The sequence below is a fragment of the Megalobrama amblycephala genome, linkage group LG10 (assembly GCF_018812025.1).
Source record: "Megalobrama amblycephala isolate DHTTF-2021 linkage group LG10, ASM1881202v1, whole genome shotgun sequence".
Classification (NCBI taxonomy): Eukaryota; Metazoa; Chordata; class Actinopteri; order Cypriniformes; family Xenocyprididae; genus Megalobrama; species Megalobrama amblycephala.
In genome coordinates this window covers 26,667,326-26,688,452 of record NC_063053.1, presented here as the reverse complement: position 1 = coordinate 26,688,452, position 21,127 = coordinate 26,667,326, and the positions used below count along the sequence as shown (strand labels likewise).

Below are 21,127 nucleotides of genomic sequence, written 5' to 3'. Positions count from 1 at the left end.
AAATAATCCAACAGGAGCCATATTCCTATATTCCTAACCACTCTAATAGCTTATATTAGCTGGTGTGGGATGGGATTTAAGTGACTTTGATGGACAGCAGGTGTGTTGTGACCCCTCACTTGAGGTAGTGAGATGCTGTTTACCCAGAGAATCTCGCATCTGCCCTCACTCGCGGCTGATGTGTTTTTGCTCGGCTCACATGCTAACGGGTGGTTTCGCTCGGGTCATGGATTTCCTTTCAGGTAATATTGGAGGTAAACATCAGGGCCTCAGAGTCTGCATATGTCCGATAGCGTTGGATGTCTGTTATGGCTGAGTTTCTCAGGGATCTGGACTGTAGGCTGCAATTGAGCTAAAGCTGAAGTGCAATTGCATCACCAAATGCAATTGCAACAAGAAAGGTTGTTTCCCAAAGTGAAAGCTCACTGGTATTTGGCTTGACTACTAAAATTACATTCTTGTGACTGTTCTAGTAAACTATTCTGGTGAATAGAGACAGTTTGATTAATGTAAATTAATGACCCCCTGTATGGAAAATCAAGTTTTTAATGTTGTTTATATGTCTATGTGGTGTTTTTAATATGCTTGAAGACAAACCATGTGCAAATTCATATGTCAACACCATTGCTTACTATATTTCATTCATCAAAACTGCAGTGAAATAAAGAAATCGCTGGTGTCTGTGACGTCACAAACTACCTTGTAACCAATCATCCTCAATGTGCCGGCGGGCTTTAGCATATCATTAACAGCGAACTAGCAGGGGAGTCTCGAGAGAAGCCAGGTTATCCCAGTATATTTTTCTGCTGATATGAAAAATCATGTAGATTTAGAAATATGGTGGGTGTATGATGTATATATGATGTTATGATGAACTATATGCTTTTCTCCACCGATGTTCTGAGTTGTTCAAAGTGTTTATAAGAATACTGATTGTTAGAAGGCTGCTGTCTGACGAACGTTAACATGGTTTGTATAACATTAGCAACACATTATTAGCTGTTTGATAACAGTCAAGTAAAAGGCCAATCATATTAATTACCGTAATGAATAACCGTAAAGAGCGATATCATAGTGCAACGTTTACCTCAGTAAGTTGACCAAGAGGATCTCTGAGCTGGCGTGAGCGAGTGGAGCAAAACATTTTATAAAATAAAGTAGAAATTTAGTAATTTATTATATTTAATTTTTTTTTTAATTGTATTATTATATTTAATATTTAATTTAGTAATTTATTATTATATTTAATTTTTTATTACTTCATTTTTTTTTTATTAATTTTTTTTTATTACATTTTCTTAGTAACAGCATTACCATTGGTAAGTTGTAAAAATGTAAAAAAAAAAATGCCATCTATCACTATAATTCACATATTTCAACACATATTAAACACACACAAGAACATACCTACATAGAAATTAAGGTAATAAAATTAAATATAACACCGATAATAGAGAGAATAGACAAATAAAATAAAATATAATACAATACAGTAATAAAAAAAAAAAAATATATATATATATATATATATATATATATATATATATATATATATATATATATATATATATATATATATAGGGATACTAATATAGGTATCGGGCCCAATACCAAGCTCATGTACTTGTACTCGTACTCATAAAAATACCCCCGATACCAAAGACCGATACCTCACGTGACGTAACTGACAGAATTTTCCATGCACAGAGACACCGGCGGCAGCAGCAGAAACAATGTCAGCCTCAGAGGTGTGGAAATACTTCAAAAATTTATGACGACAACCCACACATTGCGAACTATTCGTGAAGGCAGGATAGGCAGAATCGCACTGAATTACACAGACCACAGAAAGAATCTCTCTTGCACGCGCTCTCCGTCTTTCTTGTGCGAAATCCCAGTTCTCTCAGACAGACTATATATATATATATATATATATATATATATATATAGGTAATTATGCCATTTGAAGGTTATTGGACACTGTAAAAAAAAAATGTCTTTAAGTTTGTGACAAGCACATAAAAAATTATTACTTTTTTCATTAGAGTAATAATAAAGAAGCTGTCCTACATTCATTAGTCTCACTGTGTTGTGTTTGGAAAACTGCAATATCACCAAAAAAAAATCTTATGCCTGGCTATTCTGTTGCTCAGTGCCCTGTAGCACCAGCCAGAGGGCAAAAATGTGATTTTCCTAGCCCTTTTTCTCACTCTGGAGGTGTAAAGTGCTTGGAGGTTGGGCAGGGGGGCACCAATGATCCTCTCAGCAGTCCGGACTGTCCGTTGTAGTCTGATTTGGTGGCTGAACAAAACAAGACCGTTATTGATGAATACAGGACAGACTTAATGACGGCCGAGTAGAATTGTATCAGCAGCTCCTGTGGCAGGTTGAACTTCTTTAGCTGGCAAAGGACCTTTTCAGTTGATGTGATTATGATTGTCCCATTTCAGGTCCTGAGAAATAGTAGTGCCCAGGAACCTGAATGACTCCACTTTTGCCATGATGCTGTTTGTGATGGTGAGAGAGGGGAGTGATTTCTCCTGAAGTCCACAATTATCTGTTTTGAGAGTGTTCAGCTCCAGGTTGTTATGACTGCACCAGACAGGCAGCTCTTTAACCTTCTGTCTCATCCTGGATGAGGCCGATGCCTGTGGTGTCGTCCACAAACTTCTGCAGCTTGACAGAGGGGTCTTTAGAGATGCAGTCATTTGTGTATAGTGAGAAGAGCAGTGGAGAGAGAACAGAACCCAGGGGGGCACCATTGCTGATAAGAGTCCTGGATTGAGTCTCACTAACTGATGCCTGTCTGTCAGAAAGCTGGAGATCCACTGACAGATTGGGTGAGCACAGAGAGCTAGCTTCATCATCCACAGACCTGATTTATCAGTAAGCAAATAAAAAAGGGGATCCTGCAGGGGTCCAGGAATGTCCTTCAAGTTGGCCAACACATCTTAAATTACTTAATGAGAGCAAAAAGAAGGCAGTCATTTAGTTCAGTGACCAGAATGATAGTGGAGCGTTTGAAGCAGCAGAGAACTTCACACTGCTCCAGTGATCTGTTGGAGATCTTCTTGAAGATTGGGGCCAGTTGGTCAGTTCAGGCTTTTAAACAGGCAGGTGAAATGCCATCTGGGCTTGAAGCTTTCCTAGTCTTTTGTTTTTTGAAGACCCGACTCACAACCTCCACACAGACAATAAACGCAGGTTGAATGGCAGGAGGGGGGCCGCAGGAGCTGTTGGTGTATGTGTGAACTGCAGATCAGAGCGGCTGTGCGGTGTGAGACCAGAGATGTTCACAAGTCTTTCATCTGAAGTCTGAGTCAAGTCTGAAGTCTTTAAGCTGGAGTCTGAGTCAAGTATGGAGTTTTTTGTCATGAGTCCGAGTTGAGTTCCAAGTCATTTTAGCCTATTTTGATCCTAGTATTATATAGACAAAATATATGATCTTTCTATCATCTGTTTTGTTTGTAATAAAGGTCCTAAGATGTAAGGGATGTACATCCAGCCTGTTACTTATGTTATAATCCATTACAATGTACAAATCTATCATCCTGGTAATGAATAGTCATTTTCAAAACAGTCGCTAAGTGGACGCAAGATACCGCAGTTTGTTATACAGCGTTGTTATTGACCACATTCATTATCAGATAATATCAAACCTGCTTTATGTTTCCAGCTGTTTTAAGTCAATAGAAAACTGTATACATACTGATCGTGATACGTTAAAATATGCACTTTAAATAATAAATGGATTAACCTCTCTTTCTCTCTCTCTCTCTTAGACACATTAAGAGAGTGAAAAGCTGCATATACTATATGAAAAGATTTTTTTTAACAGGCTGGCAATCCAAAGGAGCCATGCAGCTACACCACAGTATAATAGTGAGTTAATGTGACCTTTATGGATGGGATGTCTAATGAAATTTTATGTTGTCATTCCCGTATCTTTAATCGTTTTACACAACTTCTTTGCATCTAGCTGATTTGACGTTAATAAACCCAAATGTGAGAACATATGGCACGGTGGCGCCCGTCATATTTCATGGGATTCTTCTGACATTTCGGAGTTTATGCGCAATACACGGACATATGCAATTGAATTCTATGACAAAGGTCTGATCTACCACGACACGCAGAGAAATAAATGTGACACAGATATTAAAAACCATTCAAATAAAAGACAAATTCTTTCTCGAGTGTCCATCTCTGTGTGAGGCTGGCTTTTTCAAATGTACAGTAAAACACATTCAGGAGCCAGCTGTTGATTCTCCACAGATCGTAGGGGTGCCCTACACTGTAAACCCTAACGCTCAAAATAATTAATTGGTTTGAGTAGGACAAACTTAAATTAAACAAATTAGTTCATTCAAATGAACTTTTATGATTATTTAGCACTTTCTTTTTCTTTCAAGCTCACAGAACTGATATGTTTTAAGTAAACTGAACTGTTTCATTGTTTTGAGTTTTATTTTATTTTAATTTAGATGAACTTAAAGGATTAGTCCACTTTCAAATATTCCTGATAATTTACTCACCCCAATGTCATCCAAGATGTTCATGTCTTTCTTTCTTCAGTCGAAAAGAAATTAAGGTTTTTGATGAAAACATTCCAGGATTTTTCTCCTTATAGTGGACTTCAATGGCCTCCAGACGGTTGAAGGTCAAAATTACAGTTTCAGTGCAGCTTCAAAGGGCTTTAAACGATTACCAGGTTTTTGGAGTGTTACCATCATGGTGACAAGTGGAGCATGCAGCTTGAATTGAGAGCAAGTATGCCCTTTATATTGTTGTACTTATTCAGCAAGTGCTATACCATGCTGTTGTTAACGTATATCAAGTAACGAAACAAAACAAAAGCATTAACACATCTATGTACTAATTGAAAATACACTGTGTAAAAGTAGTTATTTCATGCTTCCTTCAAGCACAAGCTTAATACACTACAAATTAATTTGTAAAGTAGTATACCTTTTACAAATGCAATTGGGGAAGGATGAAATATATATATTCATCTTTAAGAAAGTACACTGGCTAGGTCCTTAATTCCATCTACAACATGTTTGAAACTTGTTAAAAGTGATTATCATAATGATGTTTTCTGAGCACAAAAAATACTTTAAATATGACCTACAAACTCTCACACACACATATATCTACATATAATATATACCCACCCATTGTAGCGAAGTTAGTTTATCCTCTGTTGACCTGTTATAATCTACAATACAATGAAGTGTATGTGAGTTCTACTTGTTGAGTATAGTACAGATAAAAGTTTACAGGAAATGTGTTTTGAGTTGCAAAAAAATAATTATTCATAATCATGAAGTAAGTTTTATAATTATGACCTTTGCATTTTCAATAATTTAACCACACTTTGAGTATCAGGTATTGTTTAATTAAATTCAAATTTATTTATATAGCCCTTTTCACAGTTTTGCATGGTTGCAAAGCAGCTTTACATGCATATAGAAAGTAGTTACAGAAGTAAAGATGTAATTATGACAAATAAAGAAAACAAAATAGTCTTTTTTAAATGGTGAGAGAAATTCACGTAGTTGATCAGAAGTTCAACTTTAATGGCCCAATGCACTTTGAAATATGGACTGCAAGGGCTGTCAAAATATTATGAATTATTAAATGAATTATTAAAATGATCCTGACCAGTCCTCAAAAATTACACAAAAAGTAAAAATGTCAAATAAATTCAGAAACGTCAACTGTATGAAAAGTATCAACATAAAATGTATTAAAATAATTTCAATTCATGTGCTGCGTAATGCGAGACCATCAAACTGCCAAACATTTCAAAGCGTTTTACATCCGGAACAATTGTGCAATATATATTGTGAGTTGAAGCGAGCTGAGACAACGGGCAGAGAAATGTTACGGATGGTTTTATTCCGCATGCACTGAAACACAAGCAGTTTTGCACATTCACATTCTTCCACCAATTAACGGAACTGTCTGTGTTTTAGTGCATGCACAAGAATAAAACTAATGTTATACCGGTTTATGCAATTGCTTCCTGCAGCATGAATGACAGATCATGTTGGGTAAAAGGGAAGCAAAACATTCTGCAGATAATATAATGTTGTGTCTGCTGGCTTTATTTCTTCAACAGCTTCAAGTTTAATGCACTTCCGTGTTCTATATAGGCTGTTTCACATTTATTTCCACATACCGCTTACTGCGCCTATATTGAGATTTACACAAAGTAACCCCGGTTTTTCATTGTGCATATCTGCATGATGCCGCAACAGGTAAACCGAGTACGCTTGTGTGCCAGCTACCCGGGTTTGAATCCAGTCCGTAGTGTTTCCTACATTCAATGTACATATCTGTTCCCAGTGTCTCGCTGATGTTCTCCAGATAAGCGAGTTACTGTTCTGGGGGTGTTTGCAAAATATCAGTAAAAGGCAAATTCCTAAGCTGTGCCATTATTTATTAAGATTACTTTATTGTATTTGAAGCACACAATAATGATGCCATTACACTTCAGGTTTACTTGGAATGCCATTGCAATATGTTCTAAAATCACTAAATGTAAATGATAGTATGACCTCAGTTTGTTTTCAGTATAATATTAATGTATGTTCAACACTCTTACAGTGTTCCTGAATTGCAATTGTAACATCACCAAAATACATTTCAGGTTTATGCTGAGTGAATTCTGCATTTTAAAACTTAAATACAAGAGTAGATATTTAAAGTGTACTTAAGTATACTTGGAATAGTTCCACTTAAGCACAAACAAGAATATTTAATACATCTTTAGTTGAACTTCAGCACTGCTTTTGGACAACTAAAATGCATTTAGTACAAAATTAGTTGTTCCAATTTAACAGAATTTAAGTATACCAATTTATAGTGTTTCACAAATACATTTAGTTATACTAAAGTATATATACATATAAATTGTGCTTAAGTAGTTAGTTAAGCTAGCTAAGCTAGTTTTTCACTAGGGTGGTTTCTTATACTTGGTGATGGTCCTCAGGCCTGTCCAGACTGATGCCTGATTGTTGGCTGAAAACGTTTTTTTTTTTTTTTTTTTTTTTTTTTTTCTCCAGCTTTTCAGAGTATCTCCCCTGTCACTGTGCCTGGTTATACAGGATTTTGTCCCCACTTCTGTAAGCATTTTCTTTGGCATGACAAAGCTGTCCGAGTTTTGCTGTTAACCATGGTTTATCATTACTGAATAATGAATATGTCCTAGTAGGGATGCACATATACTCACAGAAGCTTATGTAGGGTGTTACAGTATCTGTGAGCTCGTGCAGCTTCTGTGCAGCTTCAAAAACACTCCAATTAGTGCAGTTGAAGCAGTAGTTCCTGATCTGCTTCATTAGACCATCTTTTTACAGTGCTTATTACAGGTTTAGCTTATTTCAATTTCTGCCTGTAGGATGGAATGGACTAGACACTCAAAGAGCGCCAAAGCTGCATGTGGAACAGAGTGATATGCATCCTTTATTGTGGTGTAACTGTGGTCCAGTATAATACTGTCTCTGGTGGGACATGTAACATGCTGTTTGTATTGTGGCAGTTCACAGGTGAGATTTGCTTTGTTAAAGTCCCCTAGAATGATTATTAGAAATGAATCATTTATATACGAAGTTCTGTCATGAAACTCTAGATGCCGCAGGCTAATAGGTCCTTTAACTCAACCTACTCGTAATCACATCATTATCTATAGGACATATAGCTGATTGGTTCCTGCTGTATCAGTAGCCAATGAGCTTGTGTGTTTAAACTTAAATACATGGGTAGCCTTAGCAGTGCAGCGCGCTTTCAGAAACCCTCCACCTTCCCCAGCTCCACCTGTATAGATCTTCTACGGGTAATTCATGTACGCTATATTGTACAGCAGACGCATGTCTTACTTGCTCACGTGTGTTATGTATGTTTTAGCAGTAGCAAGTCCCATACTTGCTTTGCAGCAGCGTAGCAGATCAATTCCGCCAAGACCAAACATACAACATTGTCATACCCATTAACATGCCAAACTCTCCAAGAGTTGTCATGGCAGAAATGCATTTAACAGGGAAATTACCACTCCACTTCACATTGTCCAATGAAATTTGAGCTTGTTGTGCCACATCACGATTGGTTGGTGTATTATGACGGGCATCGCACATCAATTATGTAATATTTTAAAACAAATATGTGGATTTTTAATTGAATCGACACACTGGCAATCACTGAGAGAGTCTTACACATACAGTACACAGTGTCTACACCGGATGTGACCATTGTTGCTTTGCATCGCACTGCAACAACTAGAAGTTGTCCACACTGGATGCGACAAAGCGACCTTTGCAAATCCAAATCCCGGAGCATCAGTTTACTGTTGGGGATATGTCAAATCGCATCCAGTGTAGACAGCATCACTGATTATAATGGGTTCTATTTGCTTTTGTCGCATCGCGTCTGGTGTAGACACAGTGTTACATGGTCTGCGGTTCGCCTTTTTTTTAATAGACACTTTGGTCACAGTTATGAATGTGCAACTTCAAACACAAACTTCTTGTAATATATTTTTACAGTGAGCAGAATAATTACAACAATAAGCAAAAAATGAGTGAATAGTGGTTGTGAATCAAGTGCAAAACAAGATGCAAACCCATAGTAATGCGCTATGGCAATGTATGTCTGGCAGCAATACGTAAAAATAAGGGGCACTTTTGATTCCTGCCTGGTAAGTTTGATTCATTTCAGAATAACTTCTGCATACTGTTTGTATAGCTACTCATAAATATTCTTGGAAGTCCATAAATGACGATTTTCATCTATTAAATTTTTTGTTTACTTAATGTTTGGTGTATTTACATGACATGACATGACAATGAAAAGGTTTAAGGTTTAATGCAGCATTTTTTTTTTTTTGTACTTCTCTTTTTTTCCCCTTCAAATCTAATGCAGCATTTGTTTTACAGAAGAAATCAGTTTTGTATTTTTATGCTGTACAGATACATGCTTGGAGAGACTAGATCGACTACTTTTAGAATTTCTTATTGCTTTCTTTTTGCAAAGTGTTGTGGCTGCCAACCTAAACATTTACAATGAATCATAGGCATTTCTAGGCTGTATTTAAGTCCCCTTCAAAATATCAAAACCAGCTGGCTCTCATGTGAATGTTATCTGATTTCAGGGATATTCATTTAATTTACAAACATAGTTGTTCTGATTGTTCGGACCTTTGTTTGGAAGGAAAAGTAGAGCCTGGACCTTTTAGAACTCTAATTGAATAGTGCTGGATAATGGTTTTTGCTCTGTGAGGACCGATTATTTTGTGTTTTTCTGCAGGGATTCAAAAGGAGTTGAAATAATTTGCAACACATTGAAGCATAAAATGAAGTGTAATTATCTTGGAGGAGAGGCGAAAACTCAGCCAACCATATATTAACACATGCTGAAATTATGACCTTCGCATTCTTACATAATCAGCCTCTCATACACAGATATTTATGAGCCAAAAGAGGACACTAATGAATCTGCACAGAATGGGGATTTACAACTTTTATTTATTAATGAGGAAATCGTTATTATTATAAACATTTATTAGTTGTACTTTGATATTACTTGAGGCAGTCAATATTCCATCATGCACCTGGAAACCAAACCATTTCCTGCCAATCTCTTTCTGTCAGGTACCGTTCTAGTGGAAAACATGCAGATCAACGGTCGTGCGCAGGATCCAGATAGAACCATCTCCTTGACGCTGCTGGACAACTATGATTACTGGGTTATCCTTGACCCTACACTGCAGAGACTGTATCTCAACAGCACCGGACGAGTGCTGGACCGTGACGTGAGTAAACAAACACGCACATTCTGTCAAAAATAACATATTGCTGCTGTTGTCCTTTGGCTGACACACACACACACACATTTATAATATGGAAGTCTGCCTGAAGTCTCTAAGACAAACAAGCGCTACAATAAATCCCGTCCAGATTTGCAGCACACCGACACGTCACAGTAATAAGATCATGACAGCCACACAGCACTGCAACATTTTCTTACTCAGTATTTTAGTCTTTCTAGTTAAATATTTTAACATCCTTAAATCAAGATAAAAATACTTACTTAAAATTGCATGAGATATTAAGAATTTTCAGAGATTTTATCTTAAATAAAGTCAAACACAGTCAAACCAAAATGTATTCAGACACCTTGAACATTTCATTCATTAATACAGTTTATTCACTATAGTTTAAAAAAATAAAATATGACAAGATCTCAGAGTTAAACTGTTTCAGTGTCTGAATAATTTTTGGTTCCAAATTTGTATCAGTTGTACTGGTAGTCCACTGTATGAAGAATTTTTGAGTATAATATGTCACAGTTTACTTTATTTTGCAATCCTCACTTACATTAATTAACTATAGTGTCCTTCACCCACTAGTAAAAACATATCAAAAATATAAAAAATGTCTGAATAATTTTTGGTTTGACTGTATATATAACACAATGTTGTGATGTTTATGCTTAAAAATACCTTTTGTGTCAAAAACGTTTGCTTCTCAAGTGCATTTGTTGTATTTAAAATATATTTAGACATTTTTCTTTTTAATATTATGTTTTAGATTATTTTTAGATTATTATTTTTCATAATAATAATATTTATTTTTTATTTTAAACATAACATTTTGTGAGGTTTAAGCTTAAAAATAATTTACCATAATAAAAATTAAAATAATTTATCATTACCAAAATCTTAATGCAAGTGTGCTTTTAAAGTAAAAGTATTTAAAATATATTTAAACATTTTTCTTTTATATATTAAACATCTTTTAGATGAGGATGAGGATGATGATGGTAATTATTAAGGTTGTTGTTATAATGTTTGACTGCACTTTATGTATTCACAGTAGTGCTGTCAATCAATTAAAAAATAACTACTTAATCACACTTTTTTTCTGTAATTAATCCTGATTAATTGCACCTAACATTACAGTTTTTAATATATTTTTATAGTGTAATAATTTCATGTTTAATCTCCAAATTAATGTAGAAACAACATTAATATAGTATATTTTAAATATTTGATCTAACAATTAGGAAATATCAAGAAACTGAAAGTTGTCAAAGACTTCACAGCAGAAATTATAAATTAAATATAGATTAATCCTTACTAAAGCAACAAAAATAATTCAATCAAGAGCACTGAGTGATATTTTCTTTGTCTTTTGTTCTTTGATTAACATTAATGACACAGCAGCAGCAGGTTTATAAGGCTGCTGTCACTTTAAGACATGATGTGAATCTGACACATATCCAATGTCCTTACAACTCTTTACGGTCAATTAAGACTTTATTTAACTCATTTACGACTGTGCTTATGATTATACTCGATAAAGCGGGCATTTTGGTATAATTTTGTGTCTTTTTGTCTGTTCAAGCGAAAGAGAACTGAATGCAGACGATTTAAGTTCTTTTTTGTCTTATCGCTTTTGAGTGGTTTAATGCCACTTGAATAAATGATAGCACGATCACAATGTAACATCAGCTAAAGAATGAAGAAAAACGGTTACTGCATTAATTACATTAAATATTTAAAGAATTAAACTGAAAAAAATGATAATAATCACATACGTTAAAGTGTTTTGATAGCACAATACAGTAATTGCAGATTCACAGAATGTGATTCGCTCGAAAAAATGTAAATGTCTGTAAATGTCTGATATAACTGAACATGAAATACTAACATAAACTAACAGCATCTTTCCCTTTACTGAAAAACACATATAATATCACTTTAATTCCTAAATTTACTCTCCTAATGCAGTCCCTTGCAAAGCATGCTGGGAACTACGGATCAACTGCCCAGTTAGTTATGTCAACATTAATATGTGCGTTTCACTCAGCAATGTTAAGTTGACTAAACAAACACGTATTAAGTAAAGCTGACAATACTCATTTTTAGTAGAAACAACTACATTAAATTAAGTTCATGTAGTTACATGAGTTTTTAAGTAATGTGAACAAGGATGGTTTCAGTGAAACTAACAACAGTGAAAGTTCTTTTTTTTTTTGTCTGAGTTTTGTCTGTGGCTTTATCTTTATTAAGATATAACTTTTATATTTTTATAAGGTTTTTTGCTTTTTCGACTGTGCTGTCAGAGTCTACTGTTCTAGAGTACAAGAGCAGCCAATGTTTCCATCAAAAAGACTGAAAAAGCAAAAGATTTTCCTCCTACAGCCACTATATGATCATTGCAATTCCTCCCATTTCTTTTTCTTCAAGTGCTTCATCTCCTCCCTCTTATACTGTCTGTCTGTCTTACACCAATCTTCTATAAAGCACCACACATGTGTCTGTGTGCTCGTCTGAAAAGCATTGCGGTACTGACAGGCCTCTTATGCCACTATTGGATGATGATTACAGGATATTCCCTCCTCTTCCTCCTCCTCGTCCTCTTCAGGAGGCTTTGTGGGATTCAGCCACTTCACTCAACAGCTCCACTGCTTGTTTTATTCTGAGTACTTGCAGCCAAACACCTTATTTATACAAAAGAAAATGAGGAGGCTTGACATTAATCCTGTTTGCATTGTTACATTCAGTTATGTAATCTTGTGTATTCACACATACAGGCATCTTATTGCTGGAGATTGCTGATTAGCTATATTGTTTACGTACAGTACTTTACTAATGGCAGTTACCCAAATGTTATTGATGACTGGTCATAGCTTTTGAAAATATCACAAATGGGTAGTGTTGCCATTTATTACCTTATGCGTATGTATGTTTTCAGCTCTCAAATCTCATTCACAGGGGCCTTGTCTCATGATTTGCTAATGCATCCAATTACAATAGTTGTTTTCTCTATATTTTATAAACCCCTTTATGTTCTTTCTTCCAGCCGCCCAGTTACATCACCACCATCGTGGTTCAGATTCAGTGCACCAATGAACTGGTGGGAACGGTTATTCTGCATGAAGTACGGATAGTTGTGAGGGACAGAAATGACAACACGCCACGTTTCCAGCAGCCTCGTTACTATGTATCAGTTAATGAGGTGAGGCCTGATAACTTATGCACTGCCTCATTTCCTCTCTGTCTCTCTGTCAATTCAGTTTCTATTTAATGTGCATAGTATGCAAATGTTCTATATTCATGGGATTCCTGGACAGCCTGCCTCATTTGACAAAATGTGCAGTATACAACAGCGCATTATGGTGGGTACTGTATCTGACAATGCAATGTGATAAATGAACCAGAAGGAATTACAACTGGATATATATATATATATATATATATATATATATATATATATATATATCCAGATGTAATTCCTTCTGGTTCATTTATCACATATCACATTGCAACTGTATGTGACAATGCAATGTGATAAATGAACCAGAAGGAATTTATATATATATATATATATATATATATATATATATATATATATATATATATATATATATATATATATATATATATATATATATATATATATATATATATATATATATATTTTTTTTTTTTTTTGGACATACATTGATGTTTACATTTGAAAACAGAGGGATCGTAAGATAATAATTATTTATTTCTTAGCCGGCAAGTTTTCAGTGAAATTATTGATGACCATGAGTGTTATGTCGATGTTTTTAGTTCAAATATTCCAACTGATAGCCATCTTGAGTTTTTGACGGATGTGATAATGTGTGTAAGGGGTGAACTATGTTCGATTTTTGAGTAATTATAAAACGTGCTATATATATATATATATATATATATATATATATATATATATATATATATATATATATATATATATATATATATATATATATATATATATATATATATATATATGTGACAGTAAACTTTATATATATAATATATATAATTTTTACTGTCACTTTTAATTAAGTTAATGCATCCTTGCTGAATAAAAGTGATAATTTCTTTAAAAGAAAAAATCTTACTGACCCCAAACTTTTGAATGATAGTATATACATTCCCAGCTGTAATTACTTCTGGTAAGTATATATAGAAATCTGCTAAGTGGTAATAACGGAATAACTTAAAAAGGGATTCTCACTATTATTTACAACAGGATCTGCATTTTTATGGGTTTAAATAAAATATTTTTGTCATAAGAGACAATGAAAACCACTCATTTCCTCGTAAAAAAAAATATATATATATATATATATATATATATATAACTTGATTTTCAAGTCAATGAATTTGTGACAGCTGAATGTAACATTTTTTGACAAACCAAACATTTCAGTCTCTGAGTAACACCGAAATAAACTTCATTCATAATACAATGATCGACATAACACACTCATGGTCATCAATCATTTCACTGAAAACTTGCCGGCTAAGAAATAAATAATTATTATCTTATGATCCCTCTGTTTTCAAATTTAAACATCAATGTCTGTCAGAAAATAACGTGCACAGTATTTACGAGAAGCATAGGTCCAGGGAGTAAACGTATTTCCTGGAAAACCCACACTACCGGTTGTTTTGAATGCGTCATTGCTTTCCCAGAAGAGGGAGAAAATGAGTGGCTTCAATATGCTGTCTGTTAGAGACGAAAATGTGCATAATACATGCATGTAATTATAATTTCATTCTTCACTCACTGAAATTGAATCAGAATGATCAGGGAACTGAGTGAAATACTTCACACTACATGCTAAAGAGAATAAATGCCAATCCAACTGAAAAATATCACCAGATTAGTGCACATTGTTCAACATTTGTTGGTTTTGATGGACATTTTAATGCACAAACTATACACATTCTGATTCTGACATTTCTGATTTTAATTTTTTTTTTTTATTAATTTTCTATTCTTGACTGTTCTTTGCTTTCATAATTTTGGTTATAGATGAAGCATTAAATGATTGATCTTGAGATGAGTCTCTGTTGTCCAATTTGACTCTCATATGCTAATGTAATATATATTTATAAACTTGACAAGTGATTTTTATAAAATGTAGTTCGATCACAATCTTCTCAGTTGTTTAAAAGATTAAGGCAATTATCAAAGTTTAATAAAATGTTGTTTAAAGGAACACTCCACTTTTTTTGAAAATAGGCTCATTTTCCTACTCCCCTAGAGTTAAACAGTTGAGTTTTACCGTTTTCGAATCCATTCAGCCGATCTCCGGGTCTGGCGGTACCACTTTTAGCATAGCTTAGCATATTTCATTGAATCTGATGAGACCAATAGCATCTTGCTCAAAAAAAAATGACCAAAGAGTTTTGATATTTTTCCTATTTAAAGGTGCCCTAGAAAAATTTTAAAAAGTTGTAATATAAGTCTAAGGTGTCCCCTGAATGTGTCTGTGAAGTTTCAGCTCAAAATACCCCATAGATTTTTTTAAATTCATTTTTTTAACTGCCTATTTTGGGGCATAATTAGACATGCGCCGATTCATGGTGTGTGGCCCTTTAAATCTGGTGCTCCATGCCCCAAGAGCTCGCGCTTGCCTTAAACAACATAAACAAAGTTCAAACAGCTAATATAACCCTCAAAATGGATCTTTACAAAGTGTTCGTCATGCAGCATGTCTAATCGCGTAAGGACAGTGTTTATTTTGATGTTTACATTGATTCTGAATGAGTTTGAGGCTATGCTCCGTGGCTAACGGCTAATGCTACACAGTTGGAGAGATTTATAAAGAATGAAGTTGTGTTTATGCATTATACAGACTGCAAGTGTTTAAAAATGAAAATAGCGACAGCTCTTGTCTCCGTGAATACAGTAAGAAACGATGGTAACTTTAACCACATTTAACAGTACATTAGCAACATGCTAACGAAACATTTAGAAAGACAATTTACAAATATCACTAAAAATATCATGTTATCATGAATCATGTCAGTTATTATTGCTCCATCTGCCATTTTTCTCTATTGTCCTTGCTTGCTTACCTACTCTGTTGATTCAGCTGTGCACAGATCCAGACGTTAATACTGGCTGCCCTTGTCTAATGCCTTTCATAATGTTGGGATCATGGGCTGGCATATGCAAATATTGGGGGCAGCGCCTCTCACAAATGTCTCCATGGTTGCAAGGCACGCTCCCTGTGCAAACAGGGGGTCACAGACGGTACGTAATATCATTGCGTCTGCTTCACCCATGGTACGGCAGCAAAGTTCCTTGATTATTACGCCGGATTGAGAGTATAGTTCCTAGCCATATCGGCCTAGAAAATCGCAACTTTTCATTTTCCGTCTAAGTACACGATGTAACTACAGAAGAGTCAAGTTTTAAATAGGAAAAATATTGGCTGAATGGATTTGAAAACGGTAAAACTCAACTGTTTAACTCTAGGGGAGGTGGAAAATGAGCCTATTTTCAAAAAAAGTAGAGTGTTCTTTTAATTCTCCAATGAAAGATGGTCAATTTTTATGATTTGTTGCATTTAGTTTCCCTGCTGCACTTTGACTGCAAGGCAATTTATTTGATCAAAGATATAGCAACAAGAAATACCGTACATCAACACAGGCAAGAAAATTGCACTCTTGAATGAACAGAGAGTTAAGTCGACACATATAAAGTCATTACGTAGTCTGTTGGTGTACTCCATCAGTTATTCAGATCTAAAACCATCCCCTTTTGGCATTGGCTTAAAATTATACTTAAAATTATTCACACGCACACACGCTTGACCCTCCTCTCTAGAAGTACAGATATGAGGACTATTTTTAAATGTAATGGCTTTCATTTATTTGGAATACGTTTGAATAACTTCCTTGAGCGTGTACGTGTTGCGGGTGTGTAAAAGCTTGGCTTCTTTATGCTTGTCAATCTTTCTCCTCTCCTTGAAGTCAAATATGCTGTCATTCTTTTCTTTCTGACTCTCTCCTCTTGTACATGCAAAATTAGAAAGAGAGGGAGGATAAATACAGTGAAGTGAAGAAGTCAGAGGGGTGCGGGGTAGGAAGGGAAATGTATTAGGTAGTGTCTGCATTTGGAGGCGAATGTGATCATGTGAGTTGCTTTTGATCCACAAGGGCCGTGACTTGGTTCATGGGGTTTCTGGGTGATTTGGAGCCCCACAGGCAGTGTACTGTAGACTGATACTGTATGTGTGGGAGAGAGAGGCTTCATGTGAGATCTTTAGTCCTCAGAGATACTGACATTGACCTCAGAATTCCAAGCAAGATAAGATTAGTTCCAGATCGTCAGGTTGTTTGTCAAAAAATGTTTTTGCTTCATCCAATCCATCTCTTCAGTTATTCAATGTAACATGCAATTACTTTAAGCGGGTGTGTTTATGAGGTTCTCCAGCACATGACAAATTACAAGGGACATTACATATTGTGGTCACAATAGAAAAGACATTCAATGGCTGAATTTGGTTTTATAAAAAAAAAAAAAAAGCATATATGGTTTAAAACTGTAGTAGTTTGAAATATCTTATTATTAGTAAGTCTCTAAGAGCATGAAAATGTCACAAAATGAGCATGTCACTTTATAATACTGTTGTAGAGAGTTCTTTTCCCCATTTTCTCTATTTGTTTGGCAGACAATCTTTTCCAAAGCAAATTGCAAATGAGAATAATACAAGCAGAAGTGATTAATCCAGCATTTGTGATCAAAAGATAATGCAAGAATTACTCATTTGTAAAAGGTTTTAGAATTTCTTTGAAAATGTCATAAGCGATATGAAGATTAATGCTACCATTTATCTCTTTGTAATGTCTTCCACCATATTGACAATCATTTTATTTTTTTTAACTGCCTCTGCTGTTATTGGTTCCTGTTACCTTCAGTTATGTGTAATACCACTGACAGATGAGCATGTCAGCATGGGTAAATCATTAATATATATATTTTAAAATCATTTAATGAGACCTTCTGTGAAATAAGAAGGGAAATTATTTAATATCACAGTAGGTTTAATGTATTATCAATGAGTTAACTCAGGAAAAATACAAATGGAAATGCTACCGCAGTTGTAGAATGACCCTAACCTGTTATTTTAATATCAGAAGTGTGTGTATTTGTGTGCAGGTTGTGCTCTCTCTCTCTTTCCGTTTTGACTTTCTCTTTATGTTGTTTCCTCCTTGTTTTTTCTTAGTATTTTTTTTTTTTTTCCTCTTCTGTTTCTGTCTAGTCTGTCTTCTAAGGGAACCAAAAGGAACCCCCCACACACATACACAGTCTAGGTCACATGGGTCACATCTGAGGCCTGTCAGAGTTGCTGTGTTGTTACACAAGCATATAGCCAGTGTCTGATGTTTGTTTCATATGTTTTTAATGATATCTCTCCAGCTCACTCCTGTCGGTACCACCATCTTCACCGGATTCTCAGGAAACAACGGAGCCACGGATATTGATGACGGACCAAACGGACAGATTGAATACGCCATTCAGTACAACCCAAATGACCCGGTACTTCATCAGATCAAACAGACCTTCTGCAGTTACACTCAAGTTCTTCATTGTAATTAATGGTTAATTTAAAGCAGTAACTTTATGCATGCATATTGAACTTTCAAACTGTAATGTTTTATTTAAAATACTGCAATCTCTCATTGTCTCTCTCTATTTCAGTTGTCAAACAGGACCGTGCGGGTTGCTGGGACTCTGTCTGGTAACATTGTTTTGGCAGAGCGGCTGAACTATGAGGAGAGAACTCGCTATCTAATTATAGTCCAGGCCAATGTAAGATTATTAACACATAAAATATCCTTCACTGTCATATAATGTTTTTACAGTGTTTTTGTACTCTTAATGCATTTAAGAGGAGTGTTTCATGGTAAATACAACTTAAGCTGTATTGACATGATGTTGAATACTAGAGATAATAACATTTAAAATTATGTTTACAATAATGGACATATAAAAGACTGCTGAAATATTTTGGGGAAGGTAGCCAAAAAGCTCATAGTGCAGCCACAAAGCTTAAACATTTTACATGTTATCATGAGGCTAGTGGGATACAATCTCTTAATAACCCTATATGTAACACAATGTTGCTGTCGGGTGGAAACCTTGTACGCTACTTTTTAGTAAATGGAATAAACAGTATTTTACTGTATTTTTTAAATAATTAAACACTGCATTGTCAAAGTTGATATTGTGGCTTTATATATGGTCAGACACTTGCATTTGTCATTATATTATTAACATTTTACCAAAATTAAGCTCAATGGAGTTACAAGGTGTCCGTCATTAGAACGGCCGCATCTGAGGCCGTTTTCATCAACTTACAGGTTATAAAGTTTACTGTAGCTATGTGCGCACTCAGAGTTTTCTGTCATTTGGCCAAAATCTCATGTTATTAAAGACTAAGTGCTATACACAGGCTATTTAAGACAGTATTGGCTATGAATCAATGGAAAATGCTAGACTAAGACACTCTTCTCCTAATACGTAAAACATTTCCCTTTACATATATAGTATTTCTTGAGTAAGGAAAATGCTGTACTTATTCAAAGAACCAGTTCTTTGTTTACCATTGCATTGCAAACAAGCAGAGATGGTCCAAACTCTGTGCAGCACTTCATTCATGATAAAGGCGGGATGGAGTTATGAGGTTTTACTGACAGTTTGGGGAGGTTTAGTCACAAGCTCTTTCTAATACTTTTTATATGTTAAATATTTGCAAAATCCACAGACAGAGTTGACCAATAGTAATGATTTATGGAAAAAAAGAAAAAAAGAAAAAAAAATCCACCAAACAGTGACGATATGTTACTGAAGGTCTACAGGTGAAATCTGTTTTTCAAGATTTGTTTTCTTTCTTTTTTTTTTTTTTATTATTTTATTTACATACATATTTTGGTTACTTTACTTTTGGTATAGTTGTTTGAGAGTTCACGTTTAAGAGCACTAGTGACTTCAGTGTAGTGATATTGCATTTGTGAGTGTGCATTTGAGAGTTGTAGAGTTTGTGTTTGAGAGTTTATTGAATTAGATTTGTGTTTGCGTTTGAGAGTGTTTGAGCTTACATTTGAGAGTTTTTAAGTTTGCATTGGTGAGGCTATGCTTTTGTATTTGTGAGTTTACACGAGTGTTTGAGTTTGCATTCGTGAGTTTGAATTTGTACTTTTAAGTTTATGTTTGAGAGTTTTTGAGTTTGTGTTTGAGAGTTTGAGAGAATTACACTTGCAAATCTACGTTTTTGCATTTGTGAGTTGGCATTTGAGAGTTTTTGAGTGTGCTTTTGAGGATTTATGAGTTTGAATTTATGTGTTATGCACAATACTCACAACCACAAGTTTGCATGCCTAGAACTACACCTAGAATCACTGCCAAAAGTACAACTTAAAGCTCAATAACAAAAGTAATATATAAATGCTTTAACAAAAATGTGAGGGTTTTTTTTTTACATTTTTTTTTAACCATGCCCGATAGACTTACTTACTATACTATAAACTATAAACACAGTTTTTGATGTTGTTCCTATGTTCATATAGCTCAGTTTGTTGTAACTCACAATATTGCTTTAAAGTCAAACCAATCCTAAAAATGTGCATAAAGTCATGCTAGTAATCGAAAGGTTACTGATTCGATCCCTGTAAGGAGTGAGCCATGAGCTGTAAGTCACATTGGATAAAGATGTCTGTAAATGAGTACTTACTCTGTAATCTTTCCATTAGATAAAAAAATAACCTTGACTTTTTGGTCAAGCGGTGTTGGGCCTTTTAGGTTGCCAGTTTGCACAATGCACTTTTTAAAATTCCAGGCACCTCCCTATATCTGTCACTGAATAACCAGCATCCTGATTCACTTCCAAATGCATCCCTTCACCCTCACATGAGCTGCATACAGAACTAGCTCAAACCCCATCTAGAACAGCATCCCTGTGAGGTGTCCAGACCCCAGCGGCCGTGAGCATGTTTTCATAGAGCCAAATGGCTCAAATAAATGACTTACATCAGGGCTGCAACAGCTCTCCTTGAAGAAAATGGAATCATTTCAGGATGTGGAAAATGAGGGGATGGGTTTGTTACTGAGTTATTTCTTTTTTTCTCTCTCTCTCTCTAAAATCTTGTTAGAGGAAAGATACAGAAGGGCAGAATTAACTTTGATTCTAAATCATTTTTATTTAGACCCTAGTTATTGGAATTCAATCAATAATTATAGATTGATGAATTACATTTTGTTACATGTACTTTTTTTTGTGATTCCTTTAC

The 21,127-nt window shown here is 34.9% G+C and overlaps 1 protein-coding gene across 1 annotated transcript in view; it reads left to right on the top strand.

Moving 5' to 3' along the window:
• The window catches only part of LOC125277223 (protocadherin-15-like), a 274,335-nt gene that overhangs the window by 97,677 nt on the left and 155,531 nt on the right, over nucleotides 1-21,127 (top strand). Inside the window, 4 exon segments of the mRNA XM_048205573.1 lie at nucleotides 9,651-9,811; nucleotides 12,867-13,022; nucleotides 18,258-18,377; nucleotides 18,540-18,650. Of these exon segments, the coding sequence (XP_048061530.1) occupies nucleotides 9,651-9,811; nucleotides 12,867-13,022; nucleotides 18,258-18,377; nucleotides 18,540-18,650 (548 nt within the window).